At 40.9% G+C, this 14,470-nt stretch overlaps 1 protein-coding gene across 1 annotated transcript in view; it reads right to left on the bottom strand.

The window, feature by feature from the left end:
• Nucleotides 1-1,032: 1,032 nt before the first annotated feature.
• The window catches only part of LOC143960628 (uncharacterized), a 41,935-nt gene continuing 28,497 nt past the window's right edge, over nucleotides 1,033-14,470 (bottom strand). The window contains exons 4-6 of the mRNA XM_077469400.1: nucleotides 13,396-13,503; nucleotides 7,576-7,687; nucleotides 1,033-3,458 (exon numbers count right to left, since the gene is read on the bottom strand). Coding sequence (XP_077325526.1) covers nucleotides 3,348-3,458; nucleotides 7,576-7,687; nucleotides 13,396-13,503 — 331 coding nt within the window. The 3' untranslated portion in view covers nucleotides 1,033-3,347. The remainder of the gene's footprint in view (nucleotides 3,459-7,575; nucleotides 7,688-13,395; nucleotides 13,504-14,470) is intronic.

Genomic DNA, 14,470 nt, shown 5'->3' on the forward strand with positions numbered 1-14,470 from the left:
AAAAAGAGTTATTTCAAGGGTTACCAAGGTTGAGAAAGGCTGGGTAAGGCCATTGGATCAGCATGACAACCAGAGAACTAGAATTTTCAAAAGGAGATGCTAGCATTAGCAGCCTGAACATTTCCCATTTCCAAATGGCATAGCCATTGTAGGACATATGTGCGTGTTTGGAGACAGTGATGATTTAAATGAGTGCAAGGCTTAACTTTTTTATTTGCTCACTTTTGGCCCGTTATATAATTAGGGCTCATTCAGACGGCATTGACACCCATCATGCGTTCTGAGGCGCTGTTTTCTGCGTCTGCATCCGCCGTGGAGCTGCATGCAAGAGGCCTATACAAGTGGATGCAGACGCAGTGGCTGCACGGACACAGCCATGTGTCAAAATTTGACATGCATGCAGGAGCATGTGCATGGATAGCACAGTGGGGAGCACTTCTCCATCAACCTCGCTTGTGTGGATGGGGGAATCCATTTGTTTTTTCCAATCAGCCCTCTGGCTGATCAAAAGAAACTGGACCATCTTTAAGGGCAATTTCACACTGAGCTGGGCGTTGGCGATAAAGGCTGCTAGCGGAGCGCTTTTATCCCTTATAGTAAATGGTTAAAAACGCCCCGCTAGCAGCCCGAAAAAGGGTTTAAAGTGCCCACAAAGCGCCGCTGCCCATTGATTTCAATTGTATACACCGCTCCTAAAGTGCCTCAAAGAAGCTGCTTGCAGGGCTTTTTTGAGCGTCCTGCCAGCGCACCGCTTCAGTGAGAAAGCACTGGGGCTTTCACACTGGAGTGACAGGAGAGGCACTTTGCATGCGCTATTTTTAGCGCTATAGCGCCTGTAAAGGGCGTCAGTGTGAAAGTAGCCCAAGTAGACTTTTTTGCTCTTGGGTTTATGTAGGCGTTAAGTGCACAAGCTTTAAATGTGTGAGTCAGCTGCTAATTTTCATATAGTCATTTTATCCACATATATATAAAGAGATTGTATTATATGTAGTTAATTGTTTAGAATAAACCACCTCTAGACCATCAAAGCAATTCAGTTAATCACTTTATTAGACATTTGATTTCATTATTCATAAGACAGTTGGAGGTCACAGTGAGAAGAGGATGTCCTGCATTCCTTCACTCACGGGCACTAAGCCCCCTTACCCATCCCAACAACTATTTTGTGAAGTTTAAGGCATAACTTCTGGCTGAGTTAAAAAAAAAAAAATCAATGTGCCCCTTCCTCTCCTCAGCAGAATCACAATACATTTACTATTTTTTCTGTGGTATGTTAAAGAAAGTATTGCCTTAATTCACAGTCCCGCAGTATTCCCCCTGCTGGTTGCTGCTGTGAGGGCTGGTCCCCTGAATCCTCTCTTCTTGCTGGTCACCAATGGCTCTACATTGTACCTGTATTATACCAACCCCTAGAAAAATTTGCATTACATGCGTCATATGCTGCGGGGAGACAAAATTTATGTTTTTGCCAGCATAGAGTTCCACTTATTGGTCATATGGTTCTAACCACATTGCATGATGACACAAAACCCCAGAGAATGAATAGGAGGGATGTTGCCACAAAACACACAATGCCTGCCTGTACTGTATGTGTGCATCAGGACCCCTGCTTTGTAAATTATGTTGGCAGAGGGGGGGTCACCATTTGTTTTGGTGGCCAGAGTTTTACTGTCAGTCTTACAACCCTCTTACTATAAACATTACCAACTCTTATTAAATAGTTACCTGACATCAGTTTGATGTATATGGTAAATTGTTCTGATACATTATAGCAGGTCAGAAGTGCATGTGGTTTCTTTTCATAGGATGAGCTGACCTAATCTTCAACCGCTGGGAGTTCAATTTAGGTGCTATTCACACTTGTACGACTCCAAAGTTGCACCTGATTTTGGAGTGCAACTTTCAGGCAACTTTGGATGGGTGCAACTTGGATATAATTTTGTCTTTGACCAGTGTTAATGGACAACTGTTGCATTGTATAACATTCAGGTATGACTTTCATGAAACTTTTGAGAAATGATTATTAAAGTCTATGGCCCTCAAGTTGCATGAAAGTAGGACCAAAGCAGTGCATGAGCTACTCTGAAGTTGCTGCAACTTTAAGTCACACATATATGAATGGTTATCATTGGAAAACATGGGGAACAACTTTAAATTATTGTCCAAAGTTGCATGACAAGTCGCACAAGTGTGAAAAGAGCCTTATTCCTTGTCTCACCATTCTCATCTCTCCTAACAAAGCTACAAGTCTGGCTTCCCTTCACTATTCCTTCTCTGAAATTGCTGGTTAACTGGCTGCCCTGCTGATCCAATGGATATAATACAGTTTAATTCGTATTCTTTATTCTGTATTAGGCACATTTTTTGCCTTGACATGCTTTAATGAAGAAAGCGTTAACATGTGTCTAGGCGTTAATTCCTTAAAGCAACAGGATCAGCACGATGGCCAGGCAACTAGAATTTTCAGAAAGTTTAACAATGGCAGCATCTGTGTTTTATCCCTACAGGTTTCCAGAGAGAAATGGCATGTAAGGCACATGGTAGGCTTAGCTGAGTTGGGTCAGTTGTTGCCATGGAAAAAGTCTGAAGTGAGAACTGGCTTTGTGGCATGAAAAAACATATTAGAACTTTTCACAACCTAACCTTTTTCAAAAGTGACCAGACCTATTTAAAGAGTTAGTCCACCCATGCTTAAAATTTTAGATAGAAAACGCATCGATTTGCAGTCTTTAGCCGTTTTGGGTTTCAATAAGTGCTATTAAATGCTTTTAAGGGTATTGACCCAATCACAATGTATTTTTTCTGTGTGCTATATGCTTCATGGGGCAGAGATAGGGGCATTGCAGTGTAGTTATGTGCTTTTTAGGGAACAGTTATCTTTCTCTGCCACAATTCCCAGCTCTCCCAATGCTTGCCATGGAGTCTCACTTTTCTTTCTGCATTCTTGGTAATATAAAATCAATGACAAGTTCAACAGGAAGTAGTAGTCATTTTCATAAGGACCATGATTGGCAGGCCGTAATGGGAACTATAGTGCAGTGATTTTTTTTCCCTATCAGAACCTGATGGGTTATTAGTCCTGCCAGCATCCACCAGAACTGAAATATTAAACTTAGCCAGGCCGACCTTTCAAAATACAAGTACACCATCCATATTGAATATGGCAGAACACATACACAGTAATTTAAAGGAAGTTAGCTAGCAACCACCCAGTTTAAACATTTATCATAAAAAAAACATTCAGTGACCCAGCACTATATGAAAAGTTAAATATAAAAAGGAGATTCAGAGTTTGAATGGCACCGCCGGGGTGGCACGCATTGACCAGAGTCCTGCCTTGGCCTTTATTATCTTCCTATGCTGTCAAGTCCCAGCTTGATAAGGAGCCCACAAACTGCAGCCAGTGCAGCCAGAAACAGAAGAATGTGGCAGATCCTGCCTGGTACTGATCGGTATACCTGTGTGCAAGAGAAACATTTGTTCAATAGTGTACTATAAAGACGTGTCTGAAATAAAATGGTTTGTATGATTCTATAAATAACAATATACAATGTAATAACTGTCAGTAGGATTACCAGCTCTATTTGCTTCCCCCTTCTGGCAATGGTTTAGCAGCTCAGCACCACTGTGGCTGCATCTACAGCAGTCAGTGAGGGCTTGCTTAAAGCAGAGTTCCCACTGGTAAAACATTTTTTTTTTAGGATGAATATCTTTTGTTTGAAACACTTATTTATAGCACTCACGTTTTTGTGCTGAATCGGCCCTGGATTGCTGATTTCCTGGCCGTTCCCATAGTGCTTGTGGGCATGTGAAGCCCACAAACACCATCTTCCAGGTTCTGGTGCAGCTGAGAGATCAGCATGCACCGCCCATTCTCGCGCATGTGCCATATGTACGGCGCAGCGCAGTACACTTCAGACGTTGCCATCACAATGATGACGAGGGAAATGACGTCAGGCACCTTGGAGAGGAAGAGGCAGATTACGAGGAACCCCCTAGTAACAGACCTGAAAAGGTAAGTAAAAAAATTTTTTTACATTTCCAACGGTTGTTATTTGTATTTAATGCAGCTGAATAATGTTAAATTTGTTTTATAACTGGAACGCCACTTTAATAGCTTATTTGTTGTGTGTGGCTTTAGTACTCTCTGAGATACTTAAAGCAATATGTGCGAACATTAGAAAAATTAGATTAAAGTATGGCAAAAGATAGATAAGATTGCGCTATGGACAAATTCCACCCGTTCGCCACACAGGCAAGGGGAAAAAAGAATATATATATAATGTAATATAGTGAAATATAGATAAATTAAAAATAAATTATAGAATGAACTAAAGGGGTTAAAGCTGCCTGTGCTTGAGACCTGTCCCTAAGAATAGGAATAGGTTAGAAATCTAAAATATAAATTAAGCTTTGGCGCTAAAACCTTTTTGTGCACTGTGAATACTAAAATCATATATAAGTGTAAGATGATCTATTATCTATTAGCATTTTAATATCACGTATACAGTGGTTTTAAGAGGTTTCCACTGCAATTTGTTTTAATATTCTCAAGAGCACCAGCAGAGATAATAGATCATCTTACACTTATATATGATTTTAGTATTCACAGTGCACAAAAAGGTTTTAGCGCCAAAGCTTAATTTATATTTTAGATTAAAGTATGAGCTCCTAATCTGTACAGTTCAGGTCAGTGACTCAAAAAGGCCTGGAACTACCAGATCAGCATGACAACCAGGGACCAAGTCTTCAGAAGGAGAGCAGCCCCTTACTAAGCCCAGATTTTCTTTATATGGTCAATCCCTAAACTAATTATTAAGACTGTATCTGTTAAATTTAACATTTTCCCCCTGTAGTCCTTGCTGTCTGGCAGAGCATTGGAAAGCTGGGCAGGTGCGGCATAGAGTTGACCTGAGCAGCCAGAAAGGTGGACCTGTATTTTATGCAGGTATGAAGGCATGCCAGAGCTTTGACTTTGGAGCTGAGGTGGAAAATGCAAGCAGATTATGGCTGTGCTTGGAGCGTTCTTGACATAGGGCAAAAGTTTTCGTTGAAATGAAAAAAAATGTGCTGACACCTTAATGGGTGATATGTGCCGAATGGCACGCGTTTACTAATTGAATTATGCTGTATAGGCAGAGGAGGAGGGTGTTCGATGGGCAGGAGGAAGTTTTATGCGTGTCCCAAACATAGAGCCAAGAAAGAGGATGCACTTGTGAAATCCTCACTTTTAGGCCAAATTTATGATGGGTGACCAATTGGTGAGCACCGGAGAGAGTGGCCTGAGTGCAGTACAGGAGATGGTCAGTATATGTAAAACAGTGTTTTTGGGTTTAGCTCTGATAGTATATGGAAACACCTGTAAGCACCTGAGTTCAAAGTCTATTAAGTAGTTTTATAGTGACTATAAATTCACTTTAAAGAAATGTTGCTGCCAAAAATCTTCCCATACATTTATAGGTGCATTTAAAGAGGAAGTAAAGGCAATATATAAAACAAAAAAACAAAAAACACACCCTGTAAGGCAAAGACATAATGAGCTAGTATGCATAGCATACTATGTCATTATGAATAACTTACCTGAGAACGAAGCCCTTGAAGCGGTCCTCCGTCTTCATCTTTGCCGCTGCCATGTATCCCGGAGTGACTTCCGGGTCTCGCTGCTCTGGCACTGTGATTCGCCGGAGCCGCAATGACGTCACTCCCGCGCATGCGCACGGGAGCCGACACGAGCGGCATATCGCAGTGATCTGCAGCCTGCTCAGTGCGCCTGCGCGCCGCTGTCTACGGAGCATGCGCCGTAGACAACGGTGCCTGTCTTTTGGTAAATTTCTCCTAAACCGTATAGGTTTCTTGGACCTACAGGTAAGCTTACCTGTAGGTCAAAGTGGTTTGTAAGGGTTTACAACCACTTTAAAGTGGTTGTAAACCTCAGACATAATGATGAACAAAGCATATCCGTCTATAAAAAAAAAGTGTCAAAAGTGACAGGGGTGGGAGCTTTAGCACACAGCTTCTGATTGACAGCCTCAGCTCTGTTGCTGTGTGAGGGGGGGTGGGGGCTTGCCACTGAGCTCTGTATTATGTAACCTTGGATCCCCACCGCTTGATTTCTGGAAGCTCAAGCAGGCTTTATAAATTCAGCACTCTGAAAGGCTATAGAGAAGAAATGACTGCAGATAAACAAACACAACTTAAATAGGAGGATTTGTTTAATATCTGTGTATCACCTGAGGTTAGTCACTTCGCTGGGTATATGTAAGGGTTTACAACCACTTTAATATATTTTAGTCATGTTACTAGCCTGTAAAAGCCTCCCTTGCATAGATATCCCAAAACCCGGAGACTGCTGCTGGATACCACCATCTTGGATGTGATGTCAGCAGCCCCAGCAGATATAGATCTATAACTCTATAGCATTCCCCTTTGCTCCTCCCCTGGCTGCTGCATGAAAGGTTATGTACAGAGGTGAAGGGCAGAGGAGCTGGGCCAGCACAGAGTAATTAGACACTCCCAGAAGGTAAAAGGGCTAAAGCGTGCAAGTAGAGAGGGGTATGTCAAGAAATTGACTCTTCCAGGATTAGTTCAATTTTCTACCAAGTTCAAAGGCACATTGCGATTACGGTAAATACAATTTTTTTTTAAGTTGGTGACAGGGTCTCTTCAAGGAATCTTCATTATATGTACTATCAGCAAGTTGCCACGTTAACCTTAGGCGGGATAATTAAATACTTGTGGACACACACACACACACACACACAGTGACCTTGGCATAAACATACTGTTTGAACCAATAAACTTAGTTCAAGTATCAGCACACAGTATCTGTGGTGTCTATATGGTGATATTTGATAGCTGAGTCATTGTGGGGCTTTCCAGTCCTGCCTGTTGTGCAGGGTGAGAGCAAACACAAATACCTCTCTGTATCAGTATTGCTTGTGAAACCCAAACATAGGAGGAAGTTATTGAGAACTCGCTGTCGCTCTACCAAATGTAGATCATAAGTATTATACAAACTATACAATTTTTAATTGTACCATTTTTTTATGTTTGCTCTTATATTATACTTGAGAATCATATGCATTGAGTTGTCCTTGGTCTAAACCCCTGCTGTACCCATTATTATGGGTTTGCACAATCCCAGTGCAGAGTTCATTGGTCTGTACACCTTCTATGCTTATTATGAGGGATTCCCACCATCTCTGTTTTGTGTTCTGGGGGTCTTCATACATGCTGTGTCCATTATGAGGGGTTCACTGTTCCTGGGGCTGCACACCTGCTGTGCCCATTATGATGGGTTTTCACCATCCTTGCTGGTTTTTTATTTATTTTATATCATGGGGAGCATAACCAAAAGATCTGGAACACCAAAAACTCCCAGGTGGTCATAAAACAGGAATCAGGTATCATGGCAGGGAGAGTTCATTTTTGGAGTATCAAAGAGATATAAAGAACTATAGGCCGACTCACCCCAACAGGCTTCCCAAATAACTAAAATAACACTTTTGGGTTGATTCATTGGGTAATTTTAAATATATGTGTTTAATAAATAGGAAGACTATTTAAATACAGTACCAGGCTTGTTCTACCAGGAGCTGGGGTCACACCATGATCCACACGGCTTGTAAGATTCTTAACACTTCTTAAAACATTCAGGACAAAAGCTTGGCAAGTGCTGAAGATTCTCCTGTGAAAGATAAAGATATGTTCATAAAATAAACAATAAATAGCTACTGAAATCTGCCATCTAAAGCTCATAGAGGCTCCTTATTCATAAAAGATGGATCATGTTTAGGGTATTTGTCAGTAGGCTTTGGGCTGTGATGATGATTTCAGTGTGAGATATATCCAAGATAATTCAGAATTCATTGATATGCAAGTCTACAGAAATACAAATCACTCCCAAAGCAAGTGAGATGTACAGCCGCGGCCAAAAGTTTTGACACAAATATTAATTTTCACAAAGTCTGCTCCTTCAGTGTTTTTAGATCTTTTTGTCAGATGTTCCTATGGTATACTAAAGTACAATTACACACATTTCATAAATGTCAAAGGCTTTTATTGACAATGACTTTAAGTTTATGCAAAGAGTCAGTATTTGCAATGTTGACCCTTCTTTTTCAAGACCTCTGTGATGCGCCCTGGCATGCTATTAATCAGCTTAACGGCAACATCCTCAGTGATGGCAGTCCATTCTGGCATAATCAATGCTTGGAGTTTGTAAGAATTTGTGGGGTATTTTTTTGTTCACAAGTTCTCAATGAGATTAAGGTCTGCAGAGTTTGCTGGCCATGGACCCAAAATTTTGATGTTTTGTTCACCAAGCCACTTAGTTATCACTTTTACCTTATGCCAAGGTGCTCCATCATGCTGGAAAAGGCATTGTTTCATCAATAAACTGTTCTTGGATGGTTGGGAGAAGTTGCTCTCGGAGGATGTTTTTATACCATTACTTAATCATGGCTGTGTTCTTAGGTAAAATTGTGAGTGAGCCCACTCCCTTGGCTGCAGCAACCCCACACGTTAATGGTCTCAGGATGCTTTATTGTTGGCACTACACAGGACTGATGGTAGTGCTCACCTTTACTTCTCCAGACAAGGTTTTTTCCAGATTCCCCAAATAATTGGAAAGGCGGTTCATTAGAGAAAATGATTTTACCCCAGTCCTCTGCAGTCCAATCCTTGTACATTTTGCAGAATATCAGTCTGTACCTGATGTTTTTCCTGGAGAGAAGTGGCTTCTTTATTGCCCTTCTTGACACCAGACTTGACAAAAGTCTTTGCCTCACTGTGCATGCAGATGAACTCACACTTGCCTGCTACCATTCCTGAGCAAGCTCTGCACTGGTGGTTCCCCAATCCTGAAGCTGAATCAGCTGTAGGAGATGGTCCTAGTAGTCGCTGGACATTTTTGTGAGCCTTGAAGCTTTCTTCACGGATGCAGTAGAAAGGTTTTTTATGGGATTAAGTTAATTTTCATGGCAAAGAGGGATGTTGCAATTAATTGCAATTCATCTGGTCACTCTTCATAACATTCTGGAGTATATGCAAATTGCCATCATAAAAACCTGAGGCAGCAGACCTTGTCAAAATTAATATTATGTGTTATTCTCAAAACTTTTGGCCACGGATGTATATATCAATTATTCTGACTATTCTGAATTAGTGTTTCATTCACACTGCAATATGTCTGAGTATCAGAAGAAAGTAAAAGTGAATTTTTCTACCTGCACACCAAAATGGTAGATTGAGATAGTAGCACAGTGACCGTCCATTTTTCATGAGCTTTAGCAAGTCATCATGATCCCATGAGCCGTCATAGCTATACGTTGGCTCCTTTAAGTGGGATAGCAGGCACGCGTGCCCGCTGCACTGCGGGGGTGCCGATGCTCGTGGTCGACGGTCGCGATAGGTAGAACAGGGACGTGTGTGTGTGTGTGTAAACACACAAATCCCTGTTCTGTTCTTTGAGGAGAGACAGATTGTTAGTTCCTAATAGCTAGGAACCATGATCTGTAGTTTTCTCTAGGTCATTCCCTTCCCCCTACAGTTAGCAACACACACAGGGAACACAATTAACCCCTTGATCGCCCCCTAATGTTAACCCCTCCCCTGCCAGTGACATTTTTACAGTAATCAGTGCATTTTTATAGCACTGATCGCTGTATAAATGGCAATGGTCCCAAAAATGTGTCAAAAGTGTCTGATGTGTCCGCCATAAAAATCACAGATACCTGCCATTACTAGTAAAAAAATAATAATAATAATAAAAATGCTATAAATCTATCCCCTATTTTGTAGATGCTATAACTTTTGCACAAACCAATCAATATACGCTTATTGTGATTTTCATTACTAAAAATATGTAGAAGAATACATATCGGCCTGAACTGAGGAAAAAATTTGAATTGTCGCTCTTGTTTTGTTTATTGTGCAAAAAATAAAAACTGCAGAGATGATCAAATAGCACCAAAAGAAAACTTTATTTTTGGGAAAAAATTACGTCAATTTTGTTTGGGTGCAGCGCCGCATGACAGCGCAATTGTCAGTTAAAGCGGCGCAGTGCCGTATCTCAAAATATGGCCTGGTCATTCAGCAGCCAAAGCTTCCGGGGCTGAAGTGGTTAATAAACTTTTGTTTACTTTTATGGCAGCGAATTGCAGGTTATGTAAAACAGCGATTCATGAACGTAGCAACAGCAAGAGCAAATATTTTGCAATAGAAATAATATAGACCACAAGTGTAACTACAGGGAATAAAAGCAGTGAGTAAATAGAGTTATCTTCCAACTAATGTGTTTCCATTTGGCTACTTTCGCTGGTTAAAGCGTAGAATCACAACGGCGCCTCATATAAAGCTACATTTAATTCAGCTATATGCTTAAAGTAATATTAAACCCTCAGCGTTTTTTAGTTTAACACAATAAATTACAATAATTTATTGAGCACAATAAATTAAACACTTCCCATTAAACTGTTAAAATTCTTACTCCAGCAGTTTATAACTTTTAAAGCTGCTGACTCCTAAACTCTCAGTGCTGCTTCCCTGAAATTCTGGTCTTCACAGGAAAGAGCTGACAGTGGACAGTGCAGTCTCCAGTCAGGCTGTTAGCTTGGAGAATGGAGGAGCGCGGTATCCTAGACTACAGGGATGTGTGTTTCTATTGATGCTCACATTGTAAAATGACACAACTCTAGTACCTGTATGCAAGGGTGGCTCTATAGGATGTCATAGGAGCCACCATGGTCATGGCACCAGCATAAACTGGAACATAGGTAAGTTTTAGAAGAGAAAGAAGCTGCATACTTGGTGAATAAATCAGCTGTTGGAAGTACTTTAAATACTGAGAGTTTAATATCACTTTAAATTAGACCTAATTTTAGGGCTTGTTCACACTGACCCATATGGTATAGTACAGCATTTTGCAATTTTTTTTTTTTTTTTTACTTTGTTCACACAGAAGCATGGTGACATTCAGTGACAGCCAATGGCTAAAAAATGCACATAAAACCAGTAGTCACCAAAGTTCACATCAAACAATAGAATAGGGAAATAGAAAAAATGTGATCTCTGTAATTTTGAATGTGCCATTATTGCTGCTTCCAGACTAGCTGGCTAAAAGATGAAGTCTAGGTATGATCTTTATTGCACATATACATCAGTCCAGCTTGGACCAATGTAAGTATGTATAGCTCATATATAAGGACCACTGTGGAAGGTGACAATCACAGTAGTAGTTGTTGCTATTACAGTGATCACCAAAATCTTCTGGGTCTTGTGCCTTGAATTTTTATTCTCATTCTCTGATTGGTTGAGGTAGAGATTATGATGACACCACCCTTCCTCTCTCTACATCGTCCAATCAAAGAATGTATTCACTTAAAAAAATAAGTTCTGTGAATGGCAGCAATGCCCAACGTGTGACCCCTGTGGTAACTATGCAGAAAGGCAGCTGCTTGGCATAGAACCTGGAAAATTTCAGCAACCACTGTAGTATGCTGAATACTACAGCAATTTTCACCTTCCACAGCAGCCCATCAGGTATGAGATATGCATATTTATATTTCCCAGTGTAAAAATGCAATAATGATCATACCTAGACTATGGTTTTAAATTTTTCTGTAACTGCTGATCTTGTTGATAACAGGGATCAGAGGTGAATGGCCAGACTGGTTGAAGAGGACATGTTGCTATGGGAGCTCAGATCACCATCCTCTACAACAGGGGTCTCAAACTGGCGGCCCTCCAGCTGTTGCAAAACTACAAGTCCCATGAGGCATTGCAAGGCTGACAGTTACAAGCATGATTCCCACAGGCAGAGGCATGATGGGATTTGTAGTTTTGCAACAGCTGGAGGGCCGTCAGTTTGAGACCCCTGCTCTACAACTATGGTGAGCAGTACATCTCAGAATGTGCAACACAAGGAACTTTAAAATGGTTGTGCTACAACAGCAGAAGACCATGGCAGGCCCACTCTCTAGACACCAAGAGCAGAAAGCTGAGGCTGCAATGGACAGAAGCCCAACAAAACTGCTGAAGGCTGGAAAAATTTAGCCTGGTCTGATAAATCTCCATGTTAAAGTGTTACTAAACCCAGGACCCTGCATTCACTATATCTGTTCTCCCACAGTACACAGAACATGGAAATGCAAATTACTTTAGCAAATACTGCTAAATACTTTTTCTCATCAGCAGTATATAGAAGTCTTCTTGTGACTTCTATCAGTGTCCAGCCGAGCACTTGTTAACGCTTGTTTGCTTGTTTCTCTAACTGTCCTATGAGGCTGCATGACTCTTGACCCTCTGTCTGGAGAGTGCTAATTGGCCCTGTGCTGATTACATGCACCTCCCTAGCAATACACAGCAAACTGAGCATGTGCAGAGTGCCTCCAAGGGTTCTGTTCTATCAACAGATGGATTGGGACAGTAAAAGAAGAAGAGGATCAGAGAAGAGAGAATTAACCCCTTAAGTTCCACAGTGAGTATAACAAGCATGCTTTACTGCATATACAGACTGATTTTACTGTTGTGGGTTTAGTAACACTTTAAGGGGCACAGATGGTAGACCAGTCACCAGATCTAAAGGCAATATTTTGGAATCAGAGCAAATGTAAAACTGAAAAATCTGCAGAAACTGTGTGATGGAATCATAACAACATAGACCAGAATCTTCAAAGACAATTCCTCCATTCACTTCTATGACAGGCTGTACCCCCTACCTACAGCTCTCCCAGCCATGGGAAAACATTTTTTTTAACTCTAGGCATTATTAATGCAGATATACTGTACCCGCATGCATGGGGCCTAAAGCTGAACTCCAGCAGGTATAATCTCAATTGCATAATTGCATTGGTCCAGCAAGCGACTCCCTGTGGTCAGTATGCAGAGGGCAGCAACACAGCACAGGCCCTGGAAAATTGTGTGGTGATCACTGTAGAAACAGCATCATTGTAGAAGCGGTCCCTCAGGTGTGAGATATGCATACTTACATTGGTCCAATATGGACCAGTGTAAGTATGCAATTAAGAACATACTTGGAGTTCAGCTTTAACCTTAAAGATAGGAAAGTCTGAAAAATGTGGCACTAGTTTCAGAGGGGTGCACAACAAAGAGATTTCTTCCCAATAAAAAAATTACAGCCCTTAGGCAGCACTTCTGCTTTAAAAAGTCTAAAAAGGGCTGACAGTTTGGTGTTAAACATAAAACGGATTATTAGTATTGTTTTGTTATGAATTTCATGGGCTGACCTTTGTAACGGGACTCAACGCCACCATCGAAGCCATAAAATCAAAATCTCTTTCTAAAACAAACACTGCGCAGCCAAAGTAAACAGTAACATGGACCTGTCTACAGACACTGATACCACACGGTGCTTGTAAACAGGGCCTTACGTACATTGATTCACGAATAATGTGCGCCATCTTGTTTGGGATCCTTGCTTCGTATGCTCTGTTGAATTCATCGCCGATCACTGCCAACCTTTGACCGATCTGCACAGCAGAACTGTAAAGGGAAGAAATTGTGAGATCATGGGTCCTTGTAACTTCATTGAAAACAGTGTCATTCAACCCAAAGCCTGTAAGCCCGAAGATCGTGACTTGGGGGTACCTCATCAATTCATAATGGGCCTACAAGGAAAATCTGCTGGAAAGGGTACCATGTAATTTTAACATTCTTTGCAACATTTAGACCCCTCCCACTGTCTAGGGAAGAAGAGCGGTAAACACATCACATGACTATATTTACCACTGGTCACGTAGGCCTTTGCTTAGGACAAAACAGTCATAAAGAGGCAAATGTTTTTGTTTTGTTTTTTGTCCTTGTCTTGTTCTCTCTGAGCACAAAAAAATAACTGCAGAGACAGGGATGCAAAGACTACTCAGAAAAATAACAAGACTTTTTGTAGTTAGAGTAAAGGCCCGTACACATGATATGAAAATCGTATGGAAAAATTTGTACGATGAGCTGTCTACCGATTTTCGGATCGATTAGTATGGTGCTTTCGACAGCTGATTTCACTTTTTTGCCAGACAAAAGATGGATGTGCTGACTATAAAATTTTTGTCGGATGTGAACTCAAAGTCCGATTTTCATTTCATTAGTACAGTTTTCATAAGAAAAAATTGTAAGAGCAAGATTACGCATGCTCAGAAATTGTGAGTAACCTCTTCACTTTCCACACGAGAAGACATGGAGACATTTTATTCAATTAGGCAGGTCCTTGCACTACATAGTTTAAGGTACCGTAAATCTCAAAGAAAATTGTGCAAGAGAATTGAACATGTATGGCCAGCCTAAGCCAACTCTGTTGTTTAGTGGTCAGTAATGTTAAATAATAGCCCGTGTACAAAAACATGCTGCCTCCAATAATGCATCCTAGTTATACTTTTTGCATAAGTAGAGGCATCTCTGCAAGACCAAATTCAACAGTTTGATATTTAAATGCAGTCCTACAGTCCCTTTTTTATCC

The sequence above is a fragment of the Lithobates pipiens genome, unplaced genomic scaffold (assembly GCF_037356315.1).
Source record: "Lithobates pipiens isolate NorthernLeopardFrog02 unplaced genomic scaffold, aLitPip1_a1.2 Scaffold_8, whole genome shotgun sequence".
NCBI classification, from domain to species: Eukaryota; Metazoa; Chordata; class Amphibia; order Anura; family Ranidae; genus Lithobates; species Lithobates pipiens.